General features: G+C 54.6%; 7 protein-coding genes across 7 annotated transcripts; 3 read left to right on the top strand and 4 right to left on the bottom strand.

Annotated features, from left to right (window-relative positions):
* Positions 1 to 371: 371 nt before the first annotated feature.
* Positions 372 to 2,237, top strand: ISF_04012 (FAD binding domain protein; the record flags this gene model as incomplete). Its single annotated transcript, XM_018847618.1, has 1 exon — positions 372 to 2,237. The coding sequence occupies one exon, from the start codon at positions 372 to 374 to the stop codon at positions 2,235 to 2,237; it is 1,866 nt and encodes a 621-aa protein (XP_018705198.1).
* A 684-nt stretch (positions 2,238 to 2,921) lies between these two features.
* On the bottom strand, positions 2,922 to 4,663 carry ISF_04011 (phosphatidylserine decarboxylase proenzyme 1; the record flags this gene model as incomplete). Its single annotated transcript, XM_018847617.1, has 3 exons — positions 2,922 to 4,044; positions 4,098 to 4,229; positions 4,290 to 4,663. 3 exons carry the CDS (start codon positions 4,661 to 4,663, stop codon positions 2,922 to 2,924), a joined length of 1,629 nt encoding a protein of 542 aa, XP_018705197.1.
* An 801-nt stretch (positions 4,664 to 5,464) lies between these two features.
* ISF_04010 (ubiquitin carboxyl-terminal hydrolase 2) lies at positions 5,465 to 9,113 on the top strand (the record flags this gene model as incomplete). Its single annotated transcript, XM_018847616.1, has 2 exons — positions 5,465 to 6,316; positions 8,139 to 9,113. 2 exons carry the CDS (start codon positions 5,465 to 5,467, stop codon positions 9,111 to 9,113), a joined length of 1,827 nt encoding a protein of 608 aa, XP_018705196.1.
* A 450-nt stretch (positions 9,114 to 9,563) lies between these two features.
* Positions 9,564 to 11,892, bottom strand: ISF_04009 (purine transporter; the record flags this gene model as incomplete). Its single annotated transcript, XM_018847615.1, has 9 exons — positions 9,564 to 9,945; positions 10,002 to 10,126; positions 10,182 to 10,659; positions 10,713 to 10,822; positions 10,877 to 11,234; positions 11,294 to 11,387; positions 11,436 to 11,532; positions 11,589 to 11,678; positions 11,734 to 11,892. 9 exons carry the CDS (start codon positions 11,890 to 11,892, stop codon positions 9,564 to 9,566), a joined length of 1,893 nt encoding a protein of 630 aa, XP_018705195.1.
* Positions 11,893 to 14,504: 2,612 nt separating this feature from the next.
* On the top strand, positions 14,505 to 16,208 carry ISF_04008 (hypothetical protein; the record flags this gene model as incomplete). The annotated part of the gene is made up of 4 exons (XM_018847614.1): positions 14,505 to 14,595; positions 14,652 to 14,907; positions 14,962 to 15,443; positions 15,493 to 16,208. The coding sequence occupies 4 exons, from the start codon at positions 14,505 to 14,507 to the stop codon at positions 16,206 to 16,208; spliced, it is 1,545 nt and encodes a 514-aa protein (XP_018705194.1).
* A 1,267-nt stretch (positions 16,209 to 17,475) lies between these two features.
* On the bottom strand, positions 17,476 to 19,082 carry ISF_04007 (GPCR, family 2-like protein; the record flags this gene model as incomplete). The annotated part of the gene is made up of 3 exons (XM_018847613.1): positions 17,476 to 18,427; positions 18,489 to 18,755; positions 18,823 to 19,082. 3 exons carry the CDS (start codon positions 19,080 to 19,082, stop codon positions 17,476 to 17,478), a joined length of 1,479 nt encoding a protein of 492 aa, XP_018705193.1.
* Positions 19,083 to 21,517: 2,435 nt separating this feature from the next.
* On the bottom strand, positions 21,518 to 25,044 carry ISF_04006 (isoleucyl-tRNA synthetase; the record flags this gene model as incomplete). Its single annotated transcript, XM_018847612.1, has 6 exons — positions 21,518 to 22,626; positions 22,676 to 23,238; positions 23,295 to 24,445; positions 24,494 to 24,786; positions 24,848 to 24,853; positions 24,915 to 25,044. The coding sequence occupies 6 exons, from the start codon at positions 25,042 to 25,044 to the stop codon at positions 21,518 to 21,520; spliced, it is 3,252 nt and encodes a 1,083-aa protein (XP_018705192.1).
* Between the last annotated feature and the right edge of the window lie 736 nt (positions 25,045 to 25,780).

Genomic DNA, 25,780 nt, shown 5'->3' with positions numbered 1-25,780 from the left:
GCCCGCCTCTTCCCACCCCACGACGTCGGTAGCCACCACACTGTTCCCTAATTTATCCTCCTTGCTTCCCTTTCTCGAATTGCACTCGACCTCCTCGAAACCTTTCCCTCCATATCTACTACTAACCTGTCTCTTCGCACGCTCATCTACAAACTGCGTTCGCATACAGCATCTGGTGCTTGCTCCATTCTACTGCCCCCAGACGCGCCTAAAGATTCCACCTAACGCCACACCATACCGACCACACCACCACCACCCCCAGCCAGGAAAAAACTAGCCTGCTGAACAACCCTGGCGAGCAGCATCGCAGGTCTGCCACACAATCCACGGACGAACACAGAAATCGCAGCCGAACTGCTCGTCCGCCCACCATGGTCGAGTCGCCGCTTACCACCGCCGCTGCAAAGGCGCTTGTTGCGTCGACTGGCGACTGTGTTCCCTGCGAGCCCATCAATGCCCCGTCCGTGGCCCCATCTCTCACCTTCTCCGACGAGTCGGACGATGCCGAGGAGCCTGTTCGTGCAGCAGGGAAGCCGCAGGCGCGCCAGCGTCGCGCTTCCACGCGGCTCATTGCCCAGAGCGCCCGCGACATCCAGCGTATCACTGGCGAGACGACAGCCGAGTTTGTCGGACGCTGCTGCGGCGGCGGCTGCTGCTTGATGGGCAGCAAGCGTCCTGCCGGCATCGACTACGAACCTCTGGCCCTGCCCGACAATGCGGCCTTCAATTCCCTTGGTCTCAAGTTCCCCGAAGAGATCCCTACCAATCTCACCGGCATTGTCGATATGCCAGACAAGGTTGTCTCGTTCAAGTCCATTCCTCGCCCGCTTAGCCTCCCTTCAGACTCGGGCATCTCCATGGGTCCTGATGCCGATACCTTCTCCACATCCTCTGCCGAAAAGGCCTCAGAGCCCATGACCGCCGAGCCTCTCGACACTTCTATCCAGCCCCCCAAATTCGTGCAACCGCACCCTCCCTACCACGTCTACCCCGCCAAAATTCACACTGCTCGCGAGCTCACCAAGGATGGTGCGGAGAAGCGCACCTATCACTTCGACCTTGACGTCACCAACTATCCCGACGAAGAGTCTAATGACTTCAAGGTTGGCGGCGCCATTGGAGTTCTTGCTCCCAACGAAGACAGCGTTGTCAATGATGTTCTTGACCGCCTTTTGGTTCCCCGCTTCGTCCGTGACAAGCAGACCTTAATGACTACCACTACTGGCCGCTGGCCAACGGTCTGGGGTGACGAGAAGCCCCGCGAGCTCATTACCACTCGCAGAGATGTTCTCAAGTGGTGCACCGACCTTCAGTCCTATCCTCCTACCAAAAATGTGTTCCGCGTTCTCGCTGAGCACGCCACTGACGAGGTCGAGAAGAAGGTTCTCATGTTCCTCTGCTCCGCTCAGGGCCAGGGCACGTTCTGTGATATCCGCACAGGACCCCACGTCACCATGTCTCAGCTGCTCTATGCATTCCCCAGCTCGCAGCCACCTCTGGATGAGCTTCTGTCTGTCCTACAGCAGCTCATGCCTCGCTTTTACTCTCTCTCCAACGACCCTCACGATTCTTACCAGATCCGCGATCAGAAGGAACACCGCTTGATTGAAATAGCTGTCACCGTTCATGAGACGAGTGACTGGCGCAAGGGTTCTCGTACTGGCGTCGGGTCTGGATTCTTTGAGCGCCAGGCACATCGCTTCCTGGATGCTCAAGCTGCTGGGGAGGCCAACCCCGAGGTTTACATTCCCATGTTCAAGGGGCTCATGGCCAATCCACTTGCCAAAGAGTTCAATTCCGATGGTCCCATGCTGCTTATTGGTGCTGGTGTTGGCATTGCCCCCTTCCGTGGCTTTGTTCAGCGCCGCCTCAAGCAGGCCAACTGCGCCAATAAGGTCTGGGTCCTCCAAGGCATTCGTGATTCTCTGGTCGACGAAATTTACAGCGGAGAGTGGGGTGTACACGAGGAAGAAGTCAAGCGTGTCGTTCAGAGCCGACGCGGCGAAGGACGTTATGTCCAGGAAGAGGTCCGCAACCAAGCTGACCTCGTCTGGTACATTGCCAACTCCGTCGACGGGCGAGTCTTTGTGTGTGGCAGCTCCCGGGGCATGGGCGAGGGCGTCGAGGAGGCGCTCATCGATGTTGCCATGTCCAAGGGTAACCTAGAGCGTGACGAGGCCCGCAGATTCTGGGACCTCAAGAAGGAGGCTGGACAGTACATTGCCGAGACCTGGTAATGTGCTCACTCCTCCTGTGTGTAAGAGTATTTCGGACTTTTTTCTTCTTTTTTTTCCCTGATTTTTCCCGTTTCCTTTTTTCCTTTGGACAATATCATCAAAATACCTATTTCATGCCGCATATCATATCGGCCGGGGCGCAGGTTCTAGAAAAACGAGTACTGCGCAAGCATTCGGCTCACAAAAGCAGGAGAAAAGAAAAGCACTTTTGGGGATTTTTATGGAAGCACCATCGAACACGGCGTTACTACTTGTTACGATTCAATTTTTGTTTTGCATTTGTTTTGTCTTGGCTTTGTTGGTTCGATGCATAGGGCCACAACAGACTGCTGCTTGCTGTGCGATAGACTCGCGTGTTGGTCCTGTCTGGAGAGGAGGAGAGATATTGCTGGGCATCTAGGAGACATTAAGTCTCAGCTGTGCAAAATTGAGCAACTGAAAATGACAATAACATGATCAACACTACTGTGCCCATCACTAACCAAGATGAAATGTACCAGTCTGTGATAATGTATACTTTTTATTAGATTTGACTATATTGCTCAAGGGAAAACAAAGTATAAAAATGGCGTGGAGTAATCAGGAGGTCCCAATCCAGCCAATTTAGGAATTCACCTAGATGCTTTTTTATCTCGCAGTCCAGCAAACATGATCTGGGCGACAAACAATACTCACTCTTCCGTGTTAATCTTCGTTCACGCGGCCGAGAGCCTGACCCATCTTGATGGTCTGTCCCTTTTCAACCTTCCACTCCCAGCCCTTCCTCTTCTCCCCCTCCTTCTCGTCAGCCTTTCCTGCCGCCGTCGTCGGCGCCTCAAAGACGAGCACGATCGTGCTGCCGAGCTGGAACCCGCCCATCTCCTCGCCCCTCCGCAGCGCGTGCCCGCCCAGGACCGGACTGGCCGCCGCGTACGTCGCCTCCGCGAAGCCCAGGTACGGCTCGCCCGTCGGGTCGCGCGCCGCCTCCGCGGCCGCGCGGTCCGCCGCGGTGTCCGTCAGCAGGCTGTTGGTGCGCAGCTCGGCGTCGAAGTGGACGCGGATGGAGCCGACGTTGGTGGCGCCAACGGGGACGTAGGCGAAGAAGCCCCAGCGCCAGCGACCGAGTAGGGCGACGCGCTCGTTGAGGGTGAAGAGCCCGGGCAGCGTGCGCTGCAGGTAGGGGGATACGCTGTAGAGCTCGCCGGCAAAGTGGCGCCGGCGCTCGACGACCCACGCGGCGGGCGAGTGGAAGCGGTGGTAGTCGCCGGGGGCCAGGTAGATGACGGCGTAGTAGAGCGAGGTGGTCTTGTCGTGCGGCAGGAGGTCGTACCAGGCGCGCTCGTTGAGGGCGAGGTCGGCGCGGACCTCGGAGACGGCGGCCGGCGAGGGCTGCGTGGACTGGTCCTCGACGGCGCCGACGCGGTGCGTGGCAGCGTCCTCGCCGGGCTCCGTATGGCCAGTGAGGAAGTCCGGCAGCGTGTAGGAGATGCCGTTGACGCGGGCAAACTCCTCGTCCTTGCCGATGACGTCGTCGTCGCGGGGTCTCGGGGTGCTTGCGCCGCTTCCAGCCGCCGATGACGTGCCGCTGGCCAGGCTCGGGCTTGGCGTGTGCTTGCCGAGCAGCGCGTCGACGGTGTACGTCATGCCCTTGACCTGCTCGATGTTGCCACCGTCAATCTGCCCAAACTGCAGGACCTTGCCGTCGGAGGGCGACAGCAGCACCTGCGGGTCCGGGTCGAGTGGGCGCGCGCCGGGCTTGAGGGTGCGGTAGAAGAATGCGGCGAGGTTCGGGTACACGTGCAGGTCGGGTTCGGAGACTTCGGAGAGGCTGCGATGATTCTGTCAGCAAATATTCCCGCAGGCGTAGTTGTGAGAGCCTACTTGACGCCGAAAACCCAAGAGTAGAGCTTGAATCCGGGCACACGCAGGTAGTATGGTATCGTTAATTCATTGAATTGTCCCCAGAGGCGAGATATAGCCTTGAGGGGTAGCGTAGACATGACTTGAACTTGCCTGGACCTCTAGTGTTAGCACTTAAATCCATTGGTCCGACTGGGCACGGAATAATCTCACCATGGTCCTTCTGGTTGTATTCTTGGTCGGGGCTTGGGCCTGTCGCCACCATCCTGCTTCTCACGCTCCCTTGACTGGACCTTGTAGAATTGAACCAAGCCGAGGAACCCCACGCCGAGGCCGACGGGAATATGATACCAGGTAACCTTTGTCTTTCGAAGTGCATCGCCCAATCGCTGGGAGAACCGAGGCCGCTGGCCCGACGGGCCGGAGGAGAAGTCGCGTGCCGCGCCAGGCGGCGTCCGAGGACGCAGGGTCGACGCCGTCGAGGGCCGTCGCGCGCCGCCCGCGCCGCCAGCGAATTGCCGCCGCAGGGGGCTCAGGGCATGACCCCGTACCAAGCGCGCGGTGCCGAAGCCAAGTGTGGCCGCCATTGCCACCAAACACAGCCAGAGCTTGGTGTTTGTTTTTTCTGTGGTCAGGGTGAGCATAGAGCTCCGCAGTTTCGAGTTTCGCAGGGGAAAAAGGGAAGGTTTGCCTAGTGGCACCCGGGACGTCACCAGACTGTAAGCTGCCGTGCACTAACACGGGGCAAAGTCAAGCCTGTCAGTAGCTCTTGCAGGCGAGGCATGCGTTTGGGTCGCCGGAAAGACGTATTTTGATGGCAAGGAAGCAAGGCAAACTTGGGGATTTGAGGGATACTAGCTTGCAGAAGCCTGAACGCCCGAATGCTACGAAGTAGCCATCCCTATTTTACGCCATCACAAGTCCCCTGTAAATACCTCGACCGAGGTATGCATAATTTCTTCATGTCTTAATTTTATGCCGATGCTTACATAAATCGATAAGTTAGGGAGGTACTACCAGTACAATGGCCTGGTTGTGCATACCGCTAAGCCGGAACAGGCAGCCATTGGCTTTGAGATTACTGGTACCGGTTAACGCTGGCTGGAGCCCCAGCCGATTTCGAAGCCACGGTGGAATCTCCAAGCTGTCCAGAGCGGCTCTGTACACGGCAACGTTTCCTTCTCCTAGACATCCCTTCTTCACTTTTCCCCGACCATCTTCCCGAATCTGCCTTTTGCTTGTCTCGTATGCGGATTATTGCCATTACTACCCAGGACGCTGACCTCATCTTTCATTTTCCAACTCTTTCCATTGCTTCCTAACCTGTGAACGCGGCTTACTGTCACCCAGTTCTTCTACAGGCGGCATGCCACGCGGCTCCTCCAGCCATGGCTTCGCAATCTGCCAGCAGTGATACTGTTCCTGAGCAAATGGACATCAATCTTCAAATCGTCTCGCCATCTGTGGGCGTCAATCGTCCGCTTCAGTTTCCTGCCACGCCGGTGTCGACAACAATCAAGACGTTAAAGGGGATGATTCGCGACGCCCTTCCTCTACGACCAACCGATTCCAACCAGCGCCTCATTTACCGCGGCAAGGCTCTTCTGCGCGAAGATGAGACACTGCTCGATGTTTTCGGCGCCGAAGCTGTCCGAACGACCGATCACCACACGATGCATTTAGTCCTCCGAGATGTTGACCAGCCGCCGGTTCCAACGCCTACCACCGCCCCTCCCACCGCCCCCAGCAACTCATCGACTGGAAGCCAGCTACCACGACCAGCCACGCGGTTGTTCAACCACCTTGGGCACAGCTTGGGCGGAAACCCCGTGCCCGCTGCCGCTGGCGGCCCAGAAGCTGCCCAACCCGGCCAACCACAGGTGCAGCCCAGAATACCGTCCCCGGCGCCACTTGGCCAGCAGCTGCCCCCGCCCGCTGCAGCTGCTTTCCACCAGCAGCACCAGCAGCTCACCAGCTGGCTCAACCAGGTGCAGAGGGAAGCCATGAGCCGGGCCGTCAACCAAAACCAGCGAGGAAGAGCGCAGGCAGGCATGCGAGGGATTGCGGATGCGGCGCGTGACCCAAGCAGCCGCAGAGGCAGCCCGGCGCCTACACATACTATATACCGCGAAACACAGGGCCCGAACGGACGGACTTACCACATGGAGACCGTACTTCGCACTCCAGCATCGGCTGGCAGTCAGGCTGGAACTTATAGCGTGGCGGACATTCAGAATATGGTACGCAATGCGGATTCTGGCCTGACTACGCCAGGCGCGGGCGCCTCTATGCAGCGTACAGCATCTGCAGCTTCTTTACCGCCAAGATTTGCTCCTAGCCTTGTCAACTTGGCCTCGACACCTCAACAAGGGTTGCAGCCTCGAGAAGCTGTGGAATTATACCTTTTGTCCTCCCCTGAAGGTCCTCGTGGCATCCTGATGAACAACTCTACCATGGAAACCTTCTATAGACCGATGAATAGTCTTCCAGCGACTTCAACTACCGCTCCTTCTCAGGTTGCGTTCCGTGAATGGCTCTCGACGCCACCTGATGCACCCGGCTACGAAGATTCGTTTGTCGATATTCTCAATGAGCCACATGATCCAGCAAGGGACTCTTTCAGACGCCGAGCTTTTGACCAAGCTGCCCGCCAGAACCAAGCCCAAGTCCAGGCACCCATGCAGCAGCCTCCACCCCGTGGCATCCCACCAGAAGGGAGACTGAACCAACCTGTGGCCCAGCCTGCTCTGCAGCCTCTGCATGGCGGCAACCCAATGGCCGGTTTTGGCCAAATTCTTCTGCGATTGGCCCCCCATGTCTGGAATATTGTAAGGCTAGGTTTTTTCGTTTGGCTATTTGTCAACCCAGAAACGACTTGGACTCGATGGTTCATCGTGATTTCAGCAGCAATATTGACCTTCGTTGTTGGCACTGGTGCTTTCAATGGAATGGGCGAACACTTTTGGCGGCCTTTGATGCGGCATCTGGAGAACCTGTTTCCGACACTCGACAGACATGACCAACGACGGCCGGTCCCTGCTGCACAGCCCGGGGTCGACCCAAATCCTGCCGAGATGGCTGCGCGTCTCGTTGCAGATCATAACGAAAGGCATCCCTGGCTTTCCCAGCAATTACGCCGAGTTGAAAGAGCAGGCTTGTTGTTCCTTGCTAGCATTGCCCCTGGAGTGGCAGAGCGCCATATTGCCAATCTAGAAGAAGAGGCTCGACGAGAGGAGCGACGTAGGCGACAGGCAGAAGCCGAAGCTTCTGTAACGGCTACTCTGGCTAGAAACGCAGAGATAATGGCTCGCGAGAACGCAGAAAACAGTCAAGGAGATGTCGTTGCAGGGCCTTCTAGACAGGAAGCGAATGATGCGACTCCGGAGAACAACCGCGGGCCTGCTCCCGCCGGAAACTCGCTTGTTGCATCGTAAATGTGATCGAGAAGGCCTGTTACATGATGCATATATGACTTTGTTTGGATCCATGAGCGGGCGCATCACAACAGCAAAAGAGACTGTATTGGAGGATTCATGGATAACAACAACATTCTTACTACCACAGCTGTACGCTAGACGGCTTGATTTATGACAGAACACTAGTTAGACGCAGCCGCTGCAAAGCTTGAAAAATAGAAGCGATTGATTGTTCTACGAACGAGCGTTGAAGCGCCCATGGCAGTAACGAGCTTATCTTATCAGCAGTTTGGTGGGCAACAGCTATGTTGTATGTAAGCTTGTTCCACACTTCTAGAAGTAACAGGCAGCTCTTTGCCTTCGCAACACCTAAATCTATGAACAACGTTACACATGTCATTTTGAAAATAACTCTCCTGGAATCACAATTGCTGCGGTTGATTGCTTAACGGTTGATTGCTTAAAACTACAGGCATACCACAAAGGCCGCCATGAGCGGAGGTTGGAATACAAGTTAGTTCGAAGTTGAGCCGCGGCTGAGTTGTGCAAAGCCATTAACCATTGCTACTAGTTGAATCCGATGCAGTACGGCCACCATTTCTTCGCCCACGATGATCAAGAGACGGGCTGCTGACATGTTCGATAGGGTGTCTTCACCTCGCTGGTAGAGAATCTGGGCGTCAAGGATATACAATTCGAGGAGCTGCTCACACTCGACCCTACTGAGCTGCTTGCGCTGCAGCCCGTCCACGGCGTCATCTTCCTCTTCAAGTATCCGACCGACGCGCCCTACGCGACACCCGACGGCCCGCACGACGGCAAGTTCGATCATGCCGCGTCGGAGAAGATGTTCTTCGCCGCGCAGACGATACAAAACGCGTGCGCCACGCAAGCGCTGCTGAGCGTGCTGCTGAACCAAACCAGCGACGGCGCCGCCGCCGCCACCGGCGGCGGCGACCCTGATGACGGCTGCGCGGTCGACATTGGCGAGAAGCTGCGCGAGTTCCGCGAGTTCGCCATGGTGCTGCCGCCCGAGTTCCGCGGCGAGGCGCTCAGCAACTCGGACCTGATCCGCGAGGTGCACAACAGCTTCGCGCGCAGCTCGCCCTTCGTCGACGAGACGGCGCGCGACCCGAACGCGGAGACGGAAGACGCCTTCCACTTCGTCGCCTACACGCCCGTCGACGGCACGCTCTACGAGCTCGACGGGCTGCAGTCCGCACCAATCGCGCACGGCGCGTGCGCGCGCGACGAGTTCCCCGCGCGCGTGGTCGAGGTCCTGCAGCGGCGCGTCGCGCGCTACGCCGCCTCGGAGATCCGCTTCAACCTGCTGGCCGTGTGCCGCGACCTGCGGGTGCGCGCGCGCGCGTTCGGCGACGAGGAGCTGTTGGAGCGCGAGCAGCGCAAGCGGAGGGATTGGCGCTTCGAGAACGCGCTCCGGAGGCACAACTTCGTGGCGTTTGCGGGCGAGGTGCTCAAGGGCGTGGCGGCGGATCGGCTCAAAGCAGGTGGTGACGAGGCGGTCGAGGCGTGGGTGGACGGCGGGTTGAAGAGGAAGGTCGCTGCCGAGGAGGCGGCGCGTGCGCGGACGGCGGGCGATGGGGACGTGGACATGAAGTAAGACGAAGTCAAGTATGGGCAAGGAAAAGGGGCAGAGGTCGAATGCTGCGGTAAGAACTGCAAATGCTTCTACGATTCTTAACGATATACCCATTTTGCCTACAATCCTCACGCAAATTGTCATGTACGTTCTCTTTTGCTTCGGTCTTCCATCTCAAGCTATGTAGGTATGATGTGTCTCTGGTATTTCCTACAATAAGCCCTACACGCCATATCTTTTCTGCTAGTTACCATGCCCTCAAATCTGTTATCAAATTCTCAGTCATCTAGGAACCCTTCGTCTTTCGTCAAACATGCTAAATAGGTTACTCGACACTCTGGTCGCACTTTTTTACTTCTCGCCACTCTCATCAAAACACACGCCTCAGTCTGCCCTGCTCTTGGTGGTCTCAGCCACACTCACAATCCCTTTCCTGCCCACCGACCTCGCGCCTCGGCACTGTCTCTTCTCTCATCGCGACATGCGAGTCATCTGCTCCGGGGTCGGCCGCGAGAGGATTGGCTGCTCGGCCACCGTCGCCGAGCCGCCCTTTGCGGAGGACGAGCGGTCCGGCGAGTCACCGGAGAAGGAGACGACGCGCTCCTGCTGCGGTGAGCGGAACCCCGGCTGCCCGTTGCTGGTGGTGGCGGGCATGGCGCCGTCGCGAGCCGCCGCCTTCCTGCGGCGGCGGCGCTGCTGCTGGCGGACGGCGCGCACGAACCACGGCGGCTGGCCGGTGCCTTTCCAGCTCCAGTACTCCTTGAGCTCGTACTCGCGAGGCTCGCAGCGGCCACCGGAGATGCAGACCACGGCGCCGATGAGCCCGTTGAGCACGGTGTAGACAAAGATGCCGCTCGTTCATGTTAACGCAGTCTTCCTGGGGCTTTGGGGCGGCGGGGAGGAACTTACGCGATGAGCCCGTACGCGACGCTGTAGCTGAATGGGATAAAGGTCATGACGACAAAGGAGGGCAGGACGTCACCAATATAACGCCAGTTGATCTGCGTTATCTGTCGAATCATCATGCAACCGACCTACAGGCTGTCAGTGATTATTGAAGACTGGGTGGGATGAAGAGGATCAACGTACAAGAACCAAGGTGCAGCCAGTGGCCCACGGTGGGATGGAGGCGAAGATTGGTGCAAAGAAGACGGCCACGATGAAGCACAGGCCCGTGACGATGGCCGTCAGCCCGGTGCGCCCGCCCTCGGCGATGCCGGCGCCACTCTCGATAAAAGCCGTGACAGGTGAGGACCCGAACAGCGCCGCGATGGAGATGAATGCGGCATCGGTGCAGTATGCAATGGTCGAGCGTGGGAAGTCACCGTCCTTGTCGACGACGCCGCAGAAGCGCACCATCGAGTAGAGCGTGGCGGTGGCGTCGATGATGTCGACATAGAGGAACGTGAAGAGGGCGAGGGCAAAGTGCGATCCGCTCGTCTGAATGTCCCACTCGAGCTGGTTGGCGACACGGGAGAGCGGGTGCCACGCGACGACCTGCCGGAAGAACTCGAAGCGCGAGTTGCCTTCCTTCGTGTCGGGAAAGTACGTGACCGCGGTGTTGCGGCTGGAGAAGATCATTAGATCGGGGCGAATAAGAAGATATAGTAGGATACTCACGGCCAGGAAATGACGGAGACCAAGGCGATGCCGATGACCAAAGCGTACTTGACCCGGTATGCCATCAAGAAAGCGGTAAAGATACCGCCGCAGAGAACGCCAAGCCAGAGCTTTCACAAGGTTAGCGTTTTTCCTCCGCTGAAGAGGAGACTATGAATGCTCACCTTCGGACTCGACATCACGCCGGACGTACACATGCCACTGTCGGGATCGAGCAGCTCCGACGGGCAGCCTCCCAACGTAAGCGGTGAGCCGCCGCCACCGCCAGTAATGGCACCGATGCCAGATGAGTACGACAGGCCCACCTCGGTCAGTAGGAACCCGATGCCGACGCCCGTCGCGGTCTTGAGCGTGGCAGGGATGATCTTGACGAGCCATTGCCGCATGCCGGTGAGCGCGAGGAGTATGAAAATGAAGCCTTCAATGAAGATGGCGGTTAGGGCGGTGCGGTATGGGACGGAGCCGGTACCGTTGACGCCGACGACCTGGAATGCAAAGTACGCATTGAGGCCCATACCAGGGCTTGAAGATGGTGAGCAGATGTACGGTAGTTGGCAGTTATGGAGAGGGATCAGACATACGCAATGGCGACGGGGAGGTTCGTGAGCAGGCCGAAGACGAGGGATGCCATGCCGGCAATAGCAGCGGTGGCCGTGATCAGGTCGCGTCGCACCTCTGAAGGGGGTTAGCAGGGCTTACGAAAGGTTGACTCTTTCCACATACCTTCTTTGCAGGCTGCAAACTCGGGAATGGTGTCACATTGGTGCCTGTCGACCAAGTTGCATTCGCATGTGCCGCCTGTTTGCGAGAGCATGGAGGCCTTGAGCGAGTGTTAGTGATGGTCGGCAGCAGCGTTGACCGATATGGGCAACTTACATTGACTGCGATGATGTATGCCATGGTGGCAAAGGTGGTCAACCCTGCGCGGACTTCCTTGAACGCCGACGCCGTGACAATCTCGTTGGCCTGGTCTTTGGTCAGAATGGGGGTTGTGTTTTGTTATGTTCCGGGGCGCACTTACATGACCACTGCCACCGAGGTGGAAAAAATGTCCGAAGCGGGATGCTGAGAGCCATAAGTCGGCGAGGTCACAGAAGTCGCGCAGACCACAGAACCTGGAGCGTCTAGCAGAAGGCTCGTGGGATTCGACCACGAACTCGTCATGGCTTGGTTGCGACATGCTTGCGACCGACTGTGTGAGTAACAAGCGTGCGCACTTGGTGTTGGTCTTGGGAGGAGCACACTGTAGCGGAACGCAATACGGCCTGCTGCGGTGCAATAAAGAAAAGCTGCCAAAGGATAGTTGAGGGGTGGAGAAATGCTGAGAATATGCAGAGGTGAAAGATGGAATAAAGCGACCCGGCTTGGTGAGTTTGTGTGCAGGACAAACGGACGAGTTGATGATGGAGGAGTGGGAGGATGAAGAAATAGGCTGCTACCGAGGCAACCAAGACTTTCACAGCCAGCAAAGGGAATGATGAGATGTTTTAAAAAGCGGGGAAAGGAGAGTCTGCCAGCTGGCAAAGAAGACAAACGGTCCGGCAGTCTTATAGAGAACAGGAAGAGAGAAAGAGCTGTATGTGGTGTCTGTGTTTGTGGTTGTGGAGGAGGCTGGGAAAGCAGTAGGATTGGCACCTCTATATCTCAGTATGAGAACGACTATTACTACTTGTCGAAAGTTCAATTACCTTTAGATTGTTTGGTCCTCAAATCCCTTCGCAAAGGAAAATTTTCGCGCAAAGGGGTTGGGTCCAAACGTCTTCTGCTAAAGAGATTGCAATATGATGCCCTTTGTACGATGCATGAGGAGGAGAGCCTTGCTAAGCAAAGTAGCTACCCGGGCGCAGAAAAAAAAGAAAAGTCCATCGCTATATGGCAGCAAGTACAGAAAGCAAAGTATTGTTTGGAATAATGGTCTGGGCGTGCATAATCGCCATGTGTAATCGGCCTCGCCGCATACAATGGTGAGCTGCTAACGACCTGTTCCTGCATTGAAATCCGACATGTTGCCACAGGCCGACATGAGAGACAGCCTCTTTGTTTACGCCACACATCGACCCTACCTTTCTAATGTCTCACAAACCTGTGGTACTGTAAGTGGGATATTGGTGCGATCTGTGTGGTAGGGCGTTCAGCCGGCTGGCCAGGCACCAGGGAAGCGAAATGTATGTCTCCAAGTACAAGGACTCGCTTACCATTACTCTGTAGGAAGCATTCCGGCGGCCCCCTTCATGAATAAGGAAAGAAGACCTTGTTTTGGTAACTTTGTCGAGGATGAATTAATGTTTTCTTGGGCCGTGTCACGTCGGCTGATGCGTGTATCATTCGTTACGGCCGCTCTATTGAATCCTGCCACCCGGCGTGCGACAAGAGCAGCAGCTACCCGGTGCCCCAAGCGGCGATCAAGAGGAGGCTTGTATAGATTTGGATAAATTGTCGAAATTAAAAGGGGATAATGTAGAGCAAACATCTCAGAGCAGAAGTAGAAGCAGAAGCAGAAGCAGAAGCAGCAGCCCTTGTTCTGAAGACAGAAAAAAATACCGAGACGAGAATACGATACTCAAGTTACATAAAACTCTGCCCATGTTTTACCTACATACACCTACAATGTAATACAGGTAGTCAAGGCCTACAGGTGAACGAGTCTCCATCTTTCTGTTTGCAAACGCGCCGCTCGATCACTCCTGACTGCACGACGTCAGACGTAACTCAGCAGCGCGACAGCTTCCCGGGGGATGGAATCAAGAGCAGATCTTTGATCAAGTAGAAGAAATACATACGAGAAAAAGCAGCGAAAAACGGAAGAGATGCAGATCATAGTGGGCAACGCAGTTGATATTGACATCGTACCGTGCGGTGAGACCCTCTGCTCCTGCTCATCAGCCGTCAGCCACACGCCAGCTGTCGGTACAATATACACTGCTTACATCAGGTTAGCAGATTCCATCCTTCCGTGACCAGCACTTCAGATGCAGCTCAGCCGAGTATGCATCACAGCGGTGCACCACATCACTTCGGCGTGGCACCTCCCGGATGGCAGCATCTGATGTGACGGCAATCATCTGCACCGTGCCCATTTCCAAGGCGAACTGGCCAGAGACTCTGCCACAAACCGATCCTGGTGTATCCCATCCGCAACATCATCGTTTGTCAGCCGCAGTCGAGTGGCGGGGAATGTGGTCTCCCGGCTCGCCACAGCACTCAAGCTCAAATAGATTTATGAACGACTCCTGCGACGCTTTCTCGCCTTCATCTTCTCCGCAAGACATTTCAATTCAACACGAACACCTTTAGCTGGGACACTGCCTGATTCGGAAAACAGTCGCTTGCCGCTGCTGTGACACCCATGCCCCCGCCTCATCGACGGCTGCACCCTGGCGAGATTTAGGCTATTCTTCGTGCCCAACTGCCTTCCCGGGTAGCAATATATTACCAAGGCCCATCGTCTAACTCCGTCTGCAATCATCCATAAAGATGTGGGATGTCGTTTGGACCGACCCCAGCAAGGAGTTGGTTGGAGAACATCGGGCCAGAAAAGGTCAACTGAGGCAGGACAAGGAACAGAGTAGCATCCGCTCAGGAAGAGATTCGGCTACGACTTCGTCTTCAAATTCATCCTCCGAGTCACCATTCAGCTTTTTTCGGTCTAGAAGCGCCAAAAACGCTGGCATTTCGAAAGGGAAGGACACCGATCGCTGCCCGTCGTTTTCTGGTCTGGCCACCCCGAGCCTCACCTCCACCCTTTCGCCTTTCTCGCAGACCTTCGACTCCTCAAGTCGAAGAAGCTCAGGCATGGTGACCACGGCACCTACTTCGCCCAACAAGGATGGGCCCGAGGCTCCCTTCTCTGGTAGCGATCGTGACACGCTGCCAACCTTTGATGGTAAGGATTCTCACTAAAAGATAAAAAAAGCAATGGCTAACAGTCTTCCTCTATAGAGTGTCTTGCGCAGTCGCTTGGAAGTATCGATTCCATCACTGCCAACGTGGCAAGCTCCGGACCGAAGGGTAGCAGCACTGAGGCGCCTAACATTGGTGCCCTGATCCAAATGCTGGGCGACTTGCCACTCAGAGTCGACGCCCAAGACGTACCATGTTCGACCATCCCAAACCCGGAAACTTCTTCCAAGGCCAAGGGAGAGATACCATCAGTTGGTGCTCTGCTTGACACGCCGCCAAAGTCACCCTCCAAGCTGTATGCGAATTGTCCAGAATACTTCCTGAGTCATGATGCTAACAGCCCTTGTAGCATCGAAGAATCCTGCCGCTCAGAAAATCTACCGGAGTCGCCAGTGATTCTAACGCCACCTCCAAGATCGCCCCGGCGACCCGTGCCGACGCCCTTGGAGATCAATAACCCTGCGGCCTGGCGAAGCCCATCACAGTGGAAGGATCACGATGCAAGGCAGACCAGGAGGGCCGCTAGAAATGTCTCAAAGAAGGTCGCAAAAAAAGAAAAGGTGATCATGACGGAGGCATTTGCCGTTCCCAACGGGATGACTGGTGCTCGATGCGCCGCAGGGGCACCAACTGCTATGATCTTGGCAAAGGTCAAGAAGGTTTTCGCATCCAGGTCTGATGAGGACCAGGAAGTTGGAACAGAGAATTCCAAACAACATTGGATGCTTTCTCTTCTTCATGGTCTTGGCTATATAGCAGACCATGACGAAGACTGCCACAACACGTCCCTTCCCGCCACAGCGCTGGTTATGCTGCTCTACGAGCCAAAAGGTAGTTACGGCTCGTTCCATGATAGGGAGAAAACGCTAACAGTTGAAAGCTTATGCAACGTACATCAGTGCTGTTCACCCAGAGACACAGGTGTATCACCTGAACCGGGAGAGCTCTGTGGTCAGCTGGTCGAGCAACGTCCAACGCATCCCAGCACCACCGGTAGAGTCGACGCGCTTCCCCATGGCACTGGGCCTATTCCAGACAGTATATTCGTTCTCACTGCCGTCTGGATGCCCGTACCATGTGCTCCCCAACGTGCTGAGTTGTGTGCATAAGTGCCTGAAGTTGGGCGGATCCTTCAAGCTCACAATTATCGATCCGCTACCGTATGCCGAAACGCTTGGCCACAGACTCCGGTTTTGGATGGAAAGGCACCTTTTCCCCAACCTGGAGCGCAACTCGCGCTGTCTGGAGCCTAGCAGGCTGTTCCCGAAACTGCTGGGCGACGCCGGCCTTCGGGGCAAGGGGAGCCGCCGCACAAAGGTCAAGTTCTTCGCCTTGCAGGAGAACGCGCGCGGCCTCGACGTCCATCGCGACCCGGACCCCAGCATCGAGAGGATGTACCAGGAGCAGCGCGACAAGGCAGAGCTGCGCAGCCTGGTCGGGCGCATGTTTTGGATGGAAGTCTGGGGCCCGTACGTCACACCAGGCAGCACCTGGTGGTGGGATGACCCATCGTGCGTGGAGGAATGCCTGGAGCTTGGTACCTTTTGGGAGTACCACGTTATCGACTCCGTCAAGTTCGAGCAGAATGTTGTCTGAAAAGAGACATTCTGCGAATATGCGGAAGGGAGGGGGAGCTAATTTTCATTTACCAGCGGGAAACAGAAGTGTGTTTTTTATCTTGTTGAGTTTCAGTTGATAAGGGTCAGAGTCAATATTTTTTGTTGTTGTCAAAATGTTTTTGTTTGTCGCGAACAGAATCTTAAGCGTAACGAACCATGACGATATTTACATATGAATAGACAATGAAGAAAAAGATTTTGCCAACAAAACCTGCTTTATTTCCGAAGCTTTCGTGTCCTGCAAAATACGGCTGCGCCCGTCGCCTCAAGTTAAGCATAGCATAATAACTTTATGCGCTGTTCGTCCGGCGGCCAAACTTATGGCAATGCTATGCAAACATGGATGAGTTTGCACAACCGTCACTAGTCAGATCAAGGCAACAGAACCTTTTCAGGAACTTTTTCTCCGGATGAAAAAAAAAAAACCAGCACAGCCGCTTGGGGCGGGGTCTCTGTTGCTCGTTGAACAGAAAGCCCGCAGAGCATGCCTTGAACGCCGTCTACCACCCAACGCAGTGATGATGCTCGTTTACCAGCTTGTTGATCTACTAGTACTCAGCCCTCTCGATGGACAGTTTGTTCCAGTTAGATAGACTAGTATAAAAAGAACTAACCAATGGCTCACAACCCGCATTTTGTTGCGCCTGAATCAACACCCTTGTTTGGAGGCTTGCGCCAGGGGCGGCGGGGCACCTGGTCCAGGGTTTGCCGCGCCGCACTGACACAAGGACGGGGTAAAAGATGGGCTCCTCCTCGTTCCCTCTTCCCGAAAACTGGTTCTTGGATACGACGACACGGACACGGATGGGGAGAAGTCTTCAAAAGGATACTAGTTTGTGTACTTCCTCATCTGACAATGCGGGGGCGACCGAATGAACTGGTGTTCACCAGATGTCAGTGTGGCCCAGATAGTAGTTGAGGTGAAAAAATGTGATTGATCAAGTTTTTGTATTTTAAGTCCGCCGCTATTTTCGAAAAACAAAAAGGTATAGTAGAAAAATAAGCGTAAAGGGGTCGTAAAAAGTATGTACATGGAAAAGAACAGCAGCCGCCGGTTTGAAAGGAAAATGTTCTGTATATCCACATGAAGAAATCGTCGTCAGAGACGCGGCACATTCCATCTCAAAAAATTGAAACAGATAGACCGTGAAGAAATCTCGCAACCAAATTAAAATTACGGTTTTAGTAGTAGGGGAGTCAATCGTTCGAGCCAGAAACAAAAAAAGCGAAGCCCGGAAGATCTGTTAGTTCCTCTGGCCATCTGCCGAGTTCGTCCGCGTCGTCGATAGCTCTGTGGCGCTCTCGCTATCGAATGGCTTCGCAGGCGTCGGCTTCGATGATGCGCCAAGGAAGCCGCCTCCCGCGCCGAACCTGCTCTTTTGTGCACCCGCGGTAGGAAACGACGACGCCGGGTACTCTGAGTGGCCCCCACGTGCGCCTGATGTTGAGGGGCCGTCGACGAGCTCCGTGATATCGGGCCGGTTGCGGTAGCGCAGATCCTGGAAGAAGTTCTTGCACGCCGCCCACGAGGTGGTGGCATAGATCACAGCGTTCCAGAATCCCTGCAGCGGTAGCACAAAGGCGCTCATGAACTCGAGGACGATGCTGATCTCGTTCTTGTGAATAACCGAGTACACGCGGTTGGCGCTCGACGGGATCCAAGTGATAAGGATAACAGTAAAGAAAAGGATAGAGCACTTGGTGTACGACCACGCCGCGTTGTTGAGCTCATGGTTGCGGCGGCGATGCGGATTCGGCACACGGGGCACACGGGGCGGCGGCTGCGGCCGCGTGGTAAAGCTGCTGATGGGCTGCGGCGTAGTCGTCGGCAACGACGGTTTAGGGGGCTCATCGCGGCCCTGAAGCGGTAGCTCCACGTCCTCGGCCGAGTGAACAGAGCCGATCGAGTGCGAGGTGACATGGATAGAGTACGCGCGGTTGTCTTCGGGCGAGGGCTTGGGGGGCTGCGCGCTGATGGCAGTGTGCCGACCAAACGGCGCGGGGGCACCGTCGGCGGTGTTGATGGCCTCGCTGGTGATGGTGACCTCTGTGGTCCTCACCGAGTAATGCGCGTCACCGTTAACAGACAGAGGGTCTGGGTCGGTGGAGGAGTGGAAGTCGCGCAGCTGCTTGCGCTTCTCGTAGATGGTACGGCCGGCGCGGATGTAGACGAAGAAGGTGATGATGATGACGACCCTAATACGGATTAGCAATGCGACGGGCAGATAATGTGGGTGAGTATCAAGGAACACCATACCAGACAGGACCATAGAACGCTGCAATACGCCAGATATCCCAATCTGACGAGATCCAACACCAGAGAAGCGCGTTGCCATAGACGCGGACGCCATGCTGGTTCTCGACAAAGATGAAAACAAAAGCCGGGATCAATGGTACACCGTAGCAGAGCACTAGGTATGGGATTTCCATCCGTCTCAAAGCAACGGCATCGAACTTGTAGTAAAAGGTAAGATAGACATTGACAGCCATGGCCAGTGTCCAGAAGGCATCAGCCGGCATAAACCTGCGACGTAGCCTGTGTTAGTGACCGCTTACAAGGGTCAGGTTTGTCGAGATCAAATGACACTCACATCTGAATCAAAAAGGCTTGGAACTGACAGCCGGCAGACAAGATGTCAGTCAGGTAGGACCGTGACATGAGGGTGCCGACGTTGGTCATCATGTTGCCAAAGGACGCATAAAAGACGAGCCGGTTGATGGGCTTGTGGAAAGCACTCGAGCTGCAAAACGTGACAATCGTAAAGAGACATCCAAGGAGCGAAAAGACAGAGCAGGCTCTCTCGATAATACTGATGGCATCGAGCTGCCCTGCGGTGAGTGTCGCCGGCATGGTTCTATCGGCGGCTCAAGAGCCAGAGAACGAAGGGTTTTGCAAACGGACGAGATCTGAAGTGGTTCGCGGCGCGGTCAAGGTGATGTGCCAAGATTAAAAAAAGGAAAGCTGATATAGATCGAACATCAATATAGGAGAAGAGGGGGGCAGGATGAAGGAGAGGAACCACCAGCAAAGGAGACGGAAGACTTTGAAACGCCTTGCCGATACTGAGTGTTTGAAAGAAGGAATCGCAGGATGCAATCGGGGTGCGTTTGGTGGAGTTGGGGCCAGGCTATATGTATTTGGAGGCCATACTGGTTCCTCGCCGACTTACCTAGCAACAACTCGGTGGCAATTTATCGCAGCAGAATGCAATCTATCTTGGTTCCTCTTTGTGATTTTTTCAACAAAGTGTGCATTTACTCGCAAGACAAGAGCCGGCCGGGGCAGGCCAGGCAAGACAACGAAATATCCCACCCAAGGATATGGGTGGACCCAAGAACTTGCCGATGGCTTCCTTTCTCCGTGGTCCCACGATCACGACTCCCCGGTTTGCGGGCCCCGTTTTCGAGCCTGGGCATCAAGCAAGGTGCGTATCCCACTCTGGCCGCTATGGAGAGAAGTGTTGATCGTCCTCGGCGGAACAGGGGCGGGAGAGGAAGAGGAAGAGGCAGAGGCAGAGACAGGAACAGAGACAGAGAAAATGGCTGCTCTTGATCCGGCTGCGACGTCTGCCATCCCACCACGCATGTGACGGGAAGCGAACTGCCGCTTCCCTGTCCCCCCTGCTTCATGCCACATACTCGGAAGCTGGCTGACAAGTTCTACAGGGGTTCTTTTCCAGTTCATTGGCCTTCCGACGCTACCTTGCCTGCATATTGGAACTCTCAAACGACTCGCCGACGCACCTCGATGACTCGGTCTCTCAGCCACCCAGCCTGCCGCGCTCCTGTGCTCGGGGACCTCCTCGACCACAACCGAGCTGCCAGCCCAACCAAGCCAGCTATGCCATTTATTAGTTCGCCCGCCAAGATGGTGGACAGAGACAACTTCATAACCGAGCCAGACTATTCCCCTTCTTCAGAGCGCAGAGACACATTGAAAACAGGAAACCCCTTTTGGTGAAACAGTTTTCTGGGGAAGAAGGGACCTTTCGTCTCAGGCACCAGTCATCTGGCCCGCGACACCAGCGACCACTAAACCGTCGTACCGGATAGGCTGATAGACTCGAGCCAATGGGCTCCCCCCAGTGCCAAGAGAGAAACGACAAGTGCCGATCGTAGCATCCCCAATCAACAATGGACCCATATGTGTGGAAGCATCGGGGCCCAGGTTAGTCGGTTTTGGGCATTGGCTCTTCCGGGGGGTCGATTCCGTCGAGGCAGACCTCCATTTAATTCCTAACGGGCGGTTGGCAGGCAGGCGAGCAGGTAAACAGGCAGTTATAGGCCAGTGAGCCGGTTGACAGGCACCGCGGTTTTCATATCATCATCGTCTCTTTTCGAAATTGCCACCACTGGCGTCTCTCCACGACCTGACCAGCGGATCATTTTCTTCACATCAATCTCCTCGGAGGGGCGAGAAAACAAAGGGTGGCGTCGGTTCAGCCCAAAAGGACAGATCACCGAATGCCGCCGAGCAAATGCATTGGGGCGACGAGAAGGCTGAGGATTTTGCTTCTGCGGCCTCGCTGCCGCATTTTTCTTACTGCTTCCTTCTTCCTTCTCCCTGCCTTCTTCTACAAGTCCTGGTGGCCGACCCCCTTTCTTCGGTGGCGTCCAATGTGGGCTGTTGTCGGCATGGCGACTCACGAGGGCTTGATTACTCTGCAGCCACCGCGGCCAGTGAAATGAGTGAAAAACAAGCAGCAAGACATCGCAACGGTGTGCCGCCCTAGGCAGGGGTTCCAAACTCTTGCTGTCTGTGCGCTTCATGGGCCGTCCAAGGCCCGTAAAAGTGATCGACACAGGTGGCAGAAACGGCCTGCCAATTTTTCCCGCAAAAGCAATTCTCTTCGGCCGGTTGACCGCCGTTGGTGATGCATTCAATCTTAACAATGGCAGGAGTATTGTCATTTCGTCCGCCCCATGGCATGACTCCGAAACGGTTGAGACAGTTGAGTCCTAACTTCTAAGCGAAAGGTGCACTATCCGACCCTGCTCTCTCTGCATTACATCGTTGGTCCAAGTCGATGGACGGACCCCATTCCAGGAAACCGTGCCCCAGCTAATGCATCTCATCTATTTTTTGGCCGACTTCCCAGCCCATCAACACTTCAGACAGGATCGCCCGCAACAAGCGGAGCTTACCTCTGAAGCTCAAAATCTGCCGTCTCGACTCCCAAAGACTCAGTCGGCAATGACGGCGAGGGACAATCATGTGACTTAATTAATAATACGGGCCGAACCCCAACTCGCAACTTCTTTAAATGAAGCCAATCCCATCTTCTCCTAGTCCCTGAACAAGGCGAGTTCGATAGTCACGCCACTGATATTCTGGACCTCTCGCAGTATGCATGTCTCTGATGCCTTCATTGATTTGTGAGTCTCTAGGAAGAGCTCCCCGCGAAGCGCACTAGCAATGAGATGCTTGTGATCTGCAATGGCCGTGTTCAGACTCAGTCCTTCCGAGTCCGCCAACACTGCATACGCCATCCGCACATCCTCCGTTGGCACTAGGTTGGCCTGCTTTCGCAATTTCTGAACTCGGCTTATGAGATCGCGGACCAGCCCCTCTGCCTCCAGCTCCGCACTCGATTCGATGTCAAGTAGAACCATCACACCATCACCAAAAGTTGCTTCCCATCTTGGCTTGCCGTCTTCCCCGTTGTTCCTCTGCCGGACTGATCGTACCAGGGTAATGTCCCCGTCCCCAAGAGTGACCCCTGCGATTTCAAGGACCTTGGTTTGCTGGAAAGTGCGTAGTTGATCTTGAGCCAGTCCCGGCAATGCTTTTCGAACGGACTGGACCTGCTTCTTCAGCTTCTTTCCGAGTGTGGGCCAATCAACCCTGGCTTCGAGTACAACATCGTACTTGGCCTCGTCAGAACTCAGAATTACCGTATGAATGTTTAATTCTTCCTGCACGTATCCTGAAACCGATTCCAACTCTTTCAGCTGGCGCTCGTCGGCGATGACTACAGCTCTCGAAAGGGGCGTCCTCAAAGATATACCATTGCGTTCACGCGCCACACGTCCAAGTTGAATGACTTGCTGCACAAGCTGTACCTTTTGCTGAATGCCTTCGTCGAATAAATCGTGCTGGAGGGTGGGGAAGGGTAAGAAGTGTACACTGCGTGAATCCTGGAACTGGCTAAGAACTGGAGCAAGATGTGGCTTGAGCAGCCTGTATATGTGTTCGGTAATAAATGGTGTAAACGGCGCGAGGGTTCTTACAAGGGTGAATAAAACTTGCAACAAACACTGAAGGGCCGTAAAAGTGTCGTTTTGATCGAAGCTAGCGACACCCTTGAGGCGCTTCCGGTTGCATCGAATGTACCAGTTTGTGAGGCTGTCAATAGTTGTCACCAGACGCGGAACCACGGTAAAAAGACGATAGGCTAAAGAGAATAAGTTAATGAATATCAAAAAGGGGCTTTTGAACCTTACCAGCCATTTCTTGTTCAACAAATTGCAGGAGACTTTGGCAGTGGGCAAGTATCCAGCGATCCATAACGTTTGCCAAGTCGGTGGCGGCAAAGTCAGGGGACATGACCAGGTTCTCCCCATGGTTAATCTTGTATAAAGCTGCTTGTTCCGAGAAGAAGCGATAACTGTTCCATAATGGCAAAAGTACGCTGGAAATGATTTCCTTGACACCGGCCTCCTTGAAGCGCAGAGGTTCCGCCTTGACGACCGGTGAACTGATCAAATACAGTCTGAGAGCGTCTGAGCCATAGTCGTCAAATACTCGAGTCGGTGCAGGGTAGTTTTTGAGACTCTTTGACATCTTCTTGCCGTCTTCGGCAAGGACCATGCCATTGACTAGCACATTTTTGAAGGGCGACTTCTCAAACAGCAAGTTCCCAAGGACAGTCAGCGTATAAAACCAGCCGCGGGTTTGATCTAGGCCTTCGGCAATGAAATCGGCAGGGAAATGTCCATTTTCGAAAGCGTCGCTGTTCTCAAAGGGGTAGTGAATAGAAGCGTACGGCATACATCCAGAATCGAACCTAGGAATGGTTAGAAGATCTCATCTACTTTAGGTTCTATTGAGGGAGAGGCTTACCAGCAGTCGAGAATCTCGCTTACTCTATGCAGCCGGCCCTTACCACTTTTTGATGGTATCGTAATGTGGTCAATTTTATCCCGATGAAGGTCGTCGAGTGGTCCATCGTAGCCACTCAGACGGCGCAATTCCTCAATGCTACCAACACAGACAAGCTCCTCATAGTCATCGCTCGCCCAGATTGGTATAGGTGTACCCCAATATCTGTTTCGAGACACATTCCAGTCGTGGGCTCCAGATACCCAATTCGCGAAACGTTTGTCCTTCACAAACGATGGCACCCATTTTGTGCCCTGTAAGTTTCTTTGCATGGTGGGAAGATCCTCCGTGACTTTGACAAACCAAGAGGAGACGGCACGTCGAATGAGCTGGGTGTCAGAACGCCAGCAAAACTTGTCAGAATGCATAATCTGACTTTCATGAACAAGTCGTCCTGTCTTTCTCAGGTCCCGTAAAATGCCTTTATCAGCAGCTTTGACGTGCTGGCCGGCGTACTCGACGACTTTCGAGGTAAACAGACCCTTCTCATCTACTGGACATGGGGGAAGGCGTCGTGGAGAGATAAAGCCTGCCGCTGTTGCTGTCTCATAATCTTCCTCGCCGAAGGCTGGTGACTGGGGCACGAGTCCAGTACCTTCACAAGCTTCGACGTAGTCGGCGGCGATAATCTGGAAGCAATCGGAAAACTGCTCTGCAAAGTACGAGAAAAGTGGTTCGTATTTCCAGCCAACCATTTCATGGCCTTTCATTTTGCTCAGGAGCTTGTATTTGGCCTTGGCGGGGTCCTTGTAAAGCATCCTGAGGCCATTCTCCAGAGTAATGTAATGGCGACCGGTATTCTCATCCAGAATTTTGAGATACTCAAAATCTTTGTGAACAGCTATGAGAAGATTCGAAGGAAGTGTCCATGGCGTCGTCGTGTAGACCAGTAGTGACGTATTGCTGTGATCTGTCTGGGCCAGGACGGGGAAGGAGACCACAATGGCTGGGTCTTGAGTCATTCGCTCAGCCTGTTTGGATTCCATGTGACTCAAGGGAGTACAAAGAGCGGTAGAATAAGGCATGACTTGATACGATCGGTATACCAGGCCTTTGTCGAAAAGCCGCTTGAAGACCCACCATTCTGTTTCCATGAAGTTGACATCCATGGCCTGCCAGAATTAGCATGGAGATAAGGCTAGGCGCTGGTGAATACCGACCTTGTAATCATCGTCCATGTCAATCCATCTTCCCAAACGTCTGATGGTATCTCGCCATTCGGACGCATATCGCATCACGATGCCGCGGCACTCGGCGTTGTACTTGGCAACACCCATCTGCTGGACAGCATCTCTGCCCGACATGCCAAGGCGTTTATCAATTTCATATTCGACAGGTACACCATGGGTATCCCAGCCAAATCTCCGTACGACGTAGTACCCTTTCATAGACCAATACCGAGGTATGATGTCTTTGATGGTGGAGGTGAGGAGGTGTCCGTAATGGGGTAACCCTTAAGTGCGCGTGTTAGACGACGAGAGTCGGGACTGGGCAGATTAAGTTGCGGTGCGCACCGGTAGCTGTAGATCAGAATTTTGGTTAGCTATCTGTTATAATCGAACCGAATGCCAACAACCCTACCAAAAGGAGGTCCATCATAGAAGGAAAAGCGAGGGCCGTTTTCTGTGAGTTTAAGTTGTGTCGCAAAGGCGTCAATGTCGTCCCAGAAACGAAGGGTGTCTTCCTCAAGCTTGGAGAAATTGACACTCATGTTCACCTGTACATCGAGAAGAACCTCGGAAATGTGGTTTGGGGATCAAGTTCTGGGGGTTGGGCGTTGTAAACGGCGGCAGTGTTGGTGTCCACGTAGTTATAGAGCACTGAGCTTAACGTGACTCACGCTTAGTGCAGCGCTTACCCACCGAGACCGGCGTGAATGGTGATGCTCCGAAATCATTCTCGGAGTCATAATTTTTCGAAGAGAATTTTGTTTGATCGTCAGAAATTGCAGAATGGCTCACCCGATGAAGACCGGTGGAGGTGTGAACGCCGACCGGTCCATCCAGCACCTTGCTTGTTGTGGCCAGGGACTCCCCTCGTCGCGGACGCTCCTGCCTCGTGCAACATCCAGGACCTGCGTGCAACAGCATTCTTTGCCAGGATCTCTTCGTCTCTCACTACCTTTCCTATAATCTCAATGTCACCTTTTTGTTCCTATTTAGCCGAGGCTCACAACTTGGTACCTGCGATGGATAACCGTTCGCAAATAACAGTCTTAGCCAAGATATATTCAGCTCAAACACCGGCAATCTCCTAGGAGACGACAAACGAATCTTCGACGTTTGAAGACGACCTTGACCCAAGCTCTCCTCCCAAGAGCTTTTGTATTGCAACCTCAAGCCTACGATATCGTCTGCATAGCCAACCAAGCCGGCCAAACTCAAACGGATCGACCACCGAGGCTACCTTGCCGCATTGGAACGACGGTCAAACAGAGGCAGAAGACA

Source organism: Cordyceps fumosorosea (genome assembly GCF_001636725.1).
Source record: "Cordyceps fumosorosea ARSEF 2679 chromosome Unknown scaffold_8, whole genome shotgun sequence".
Classification (NCBI taxonomy): domain Eukaryota; kingdom Fungi; phylum Ascomycota; class Sordariomycetes; order Hypocreales; family Cordycipitaceae; genus Cordyceps; species Cordyceps fumosorosea.
This window is presented reverse-complemented; position numbering and strand designations above follow the sequence as displayed.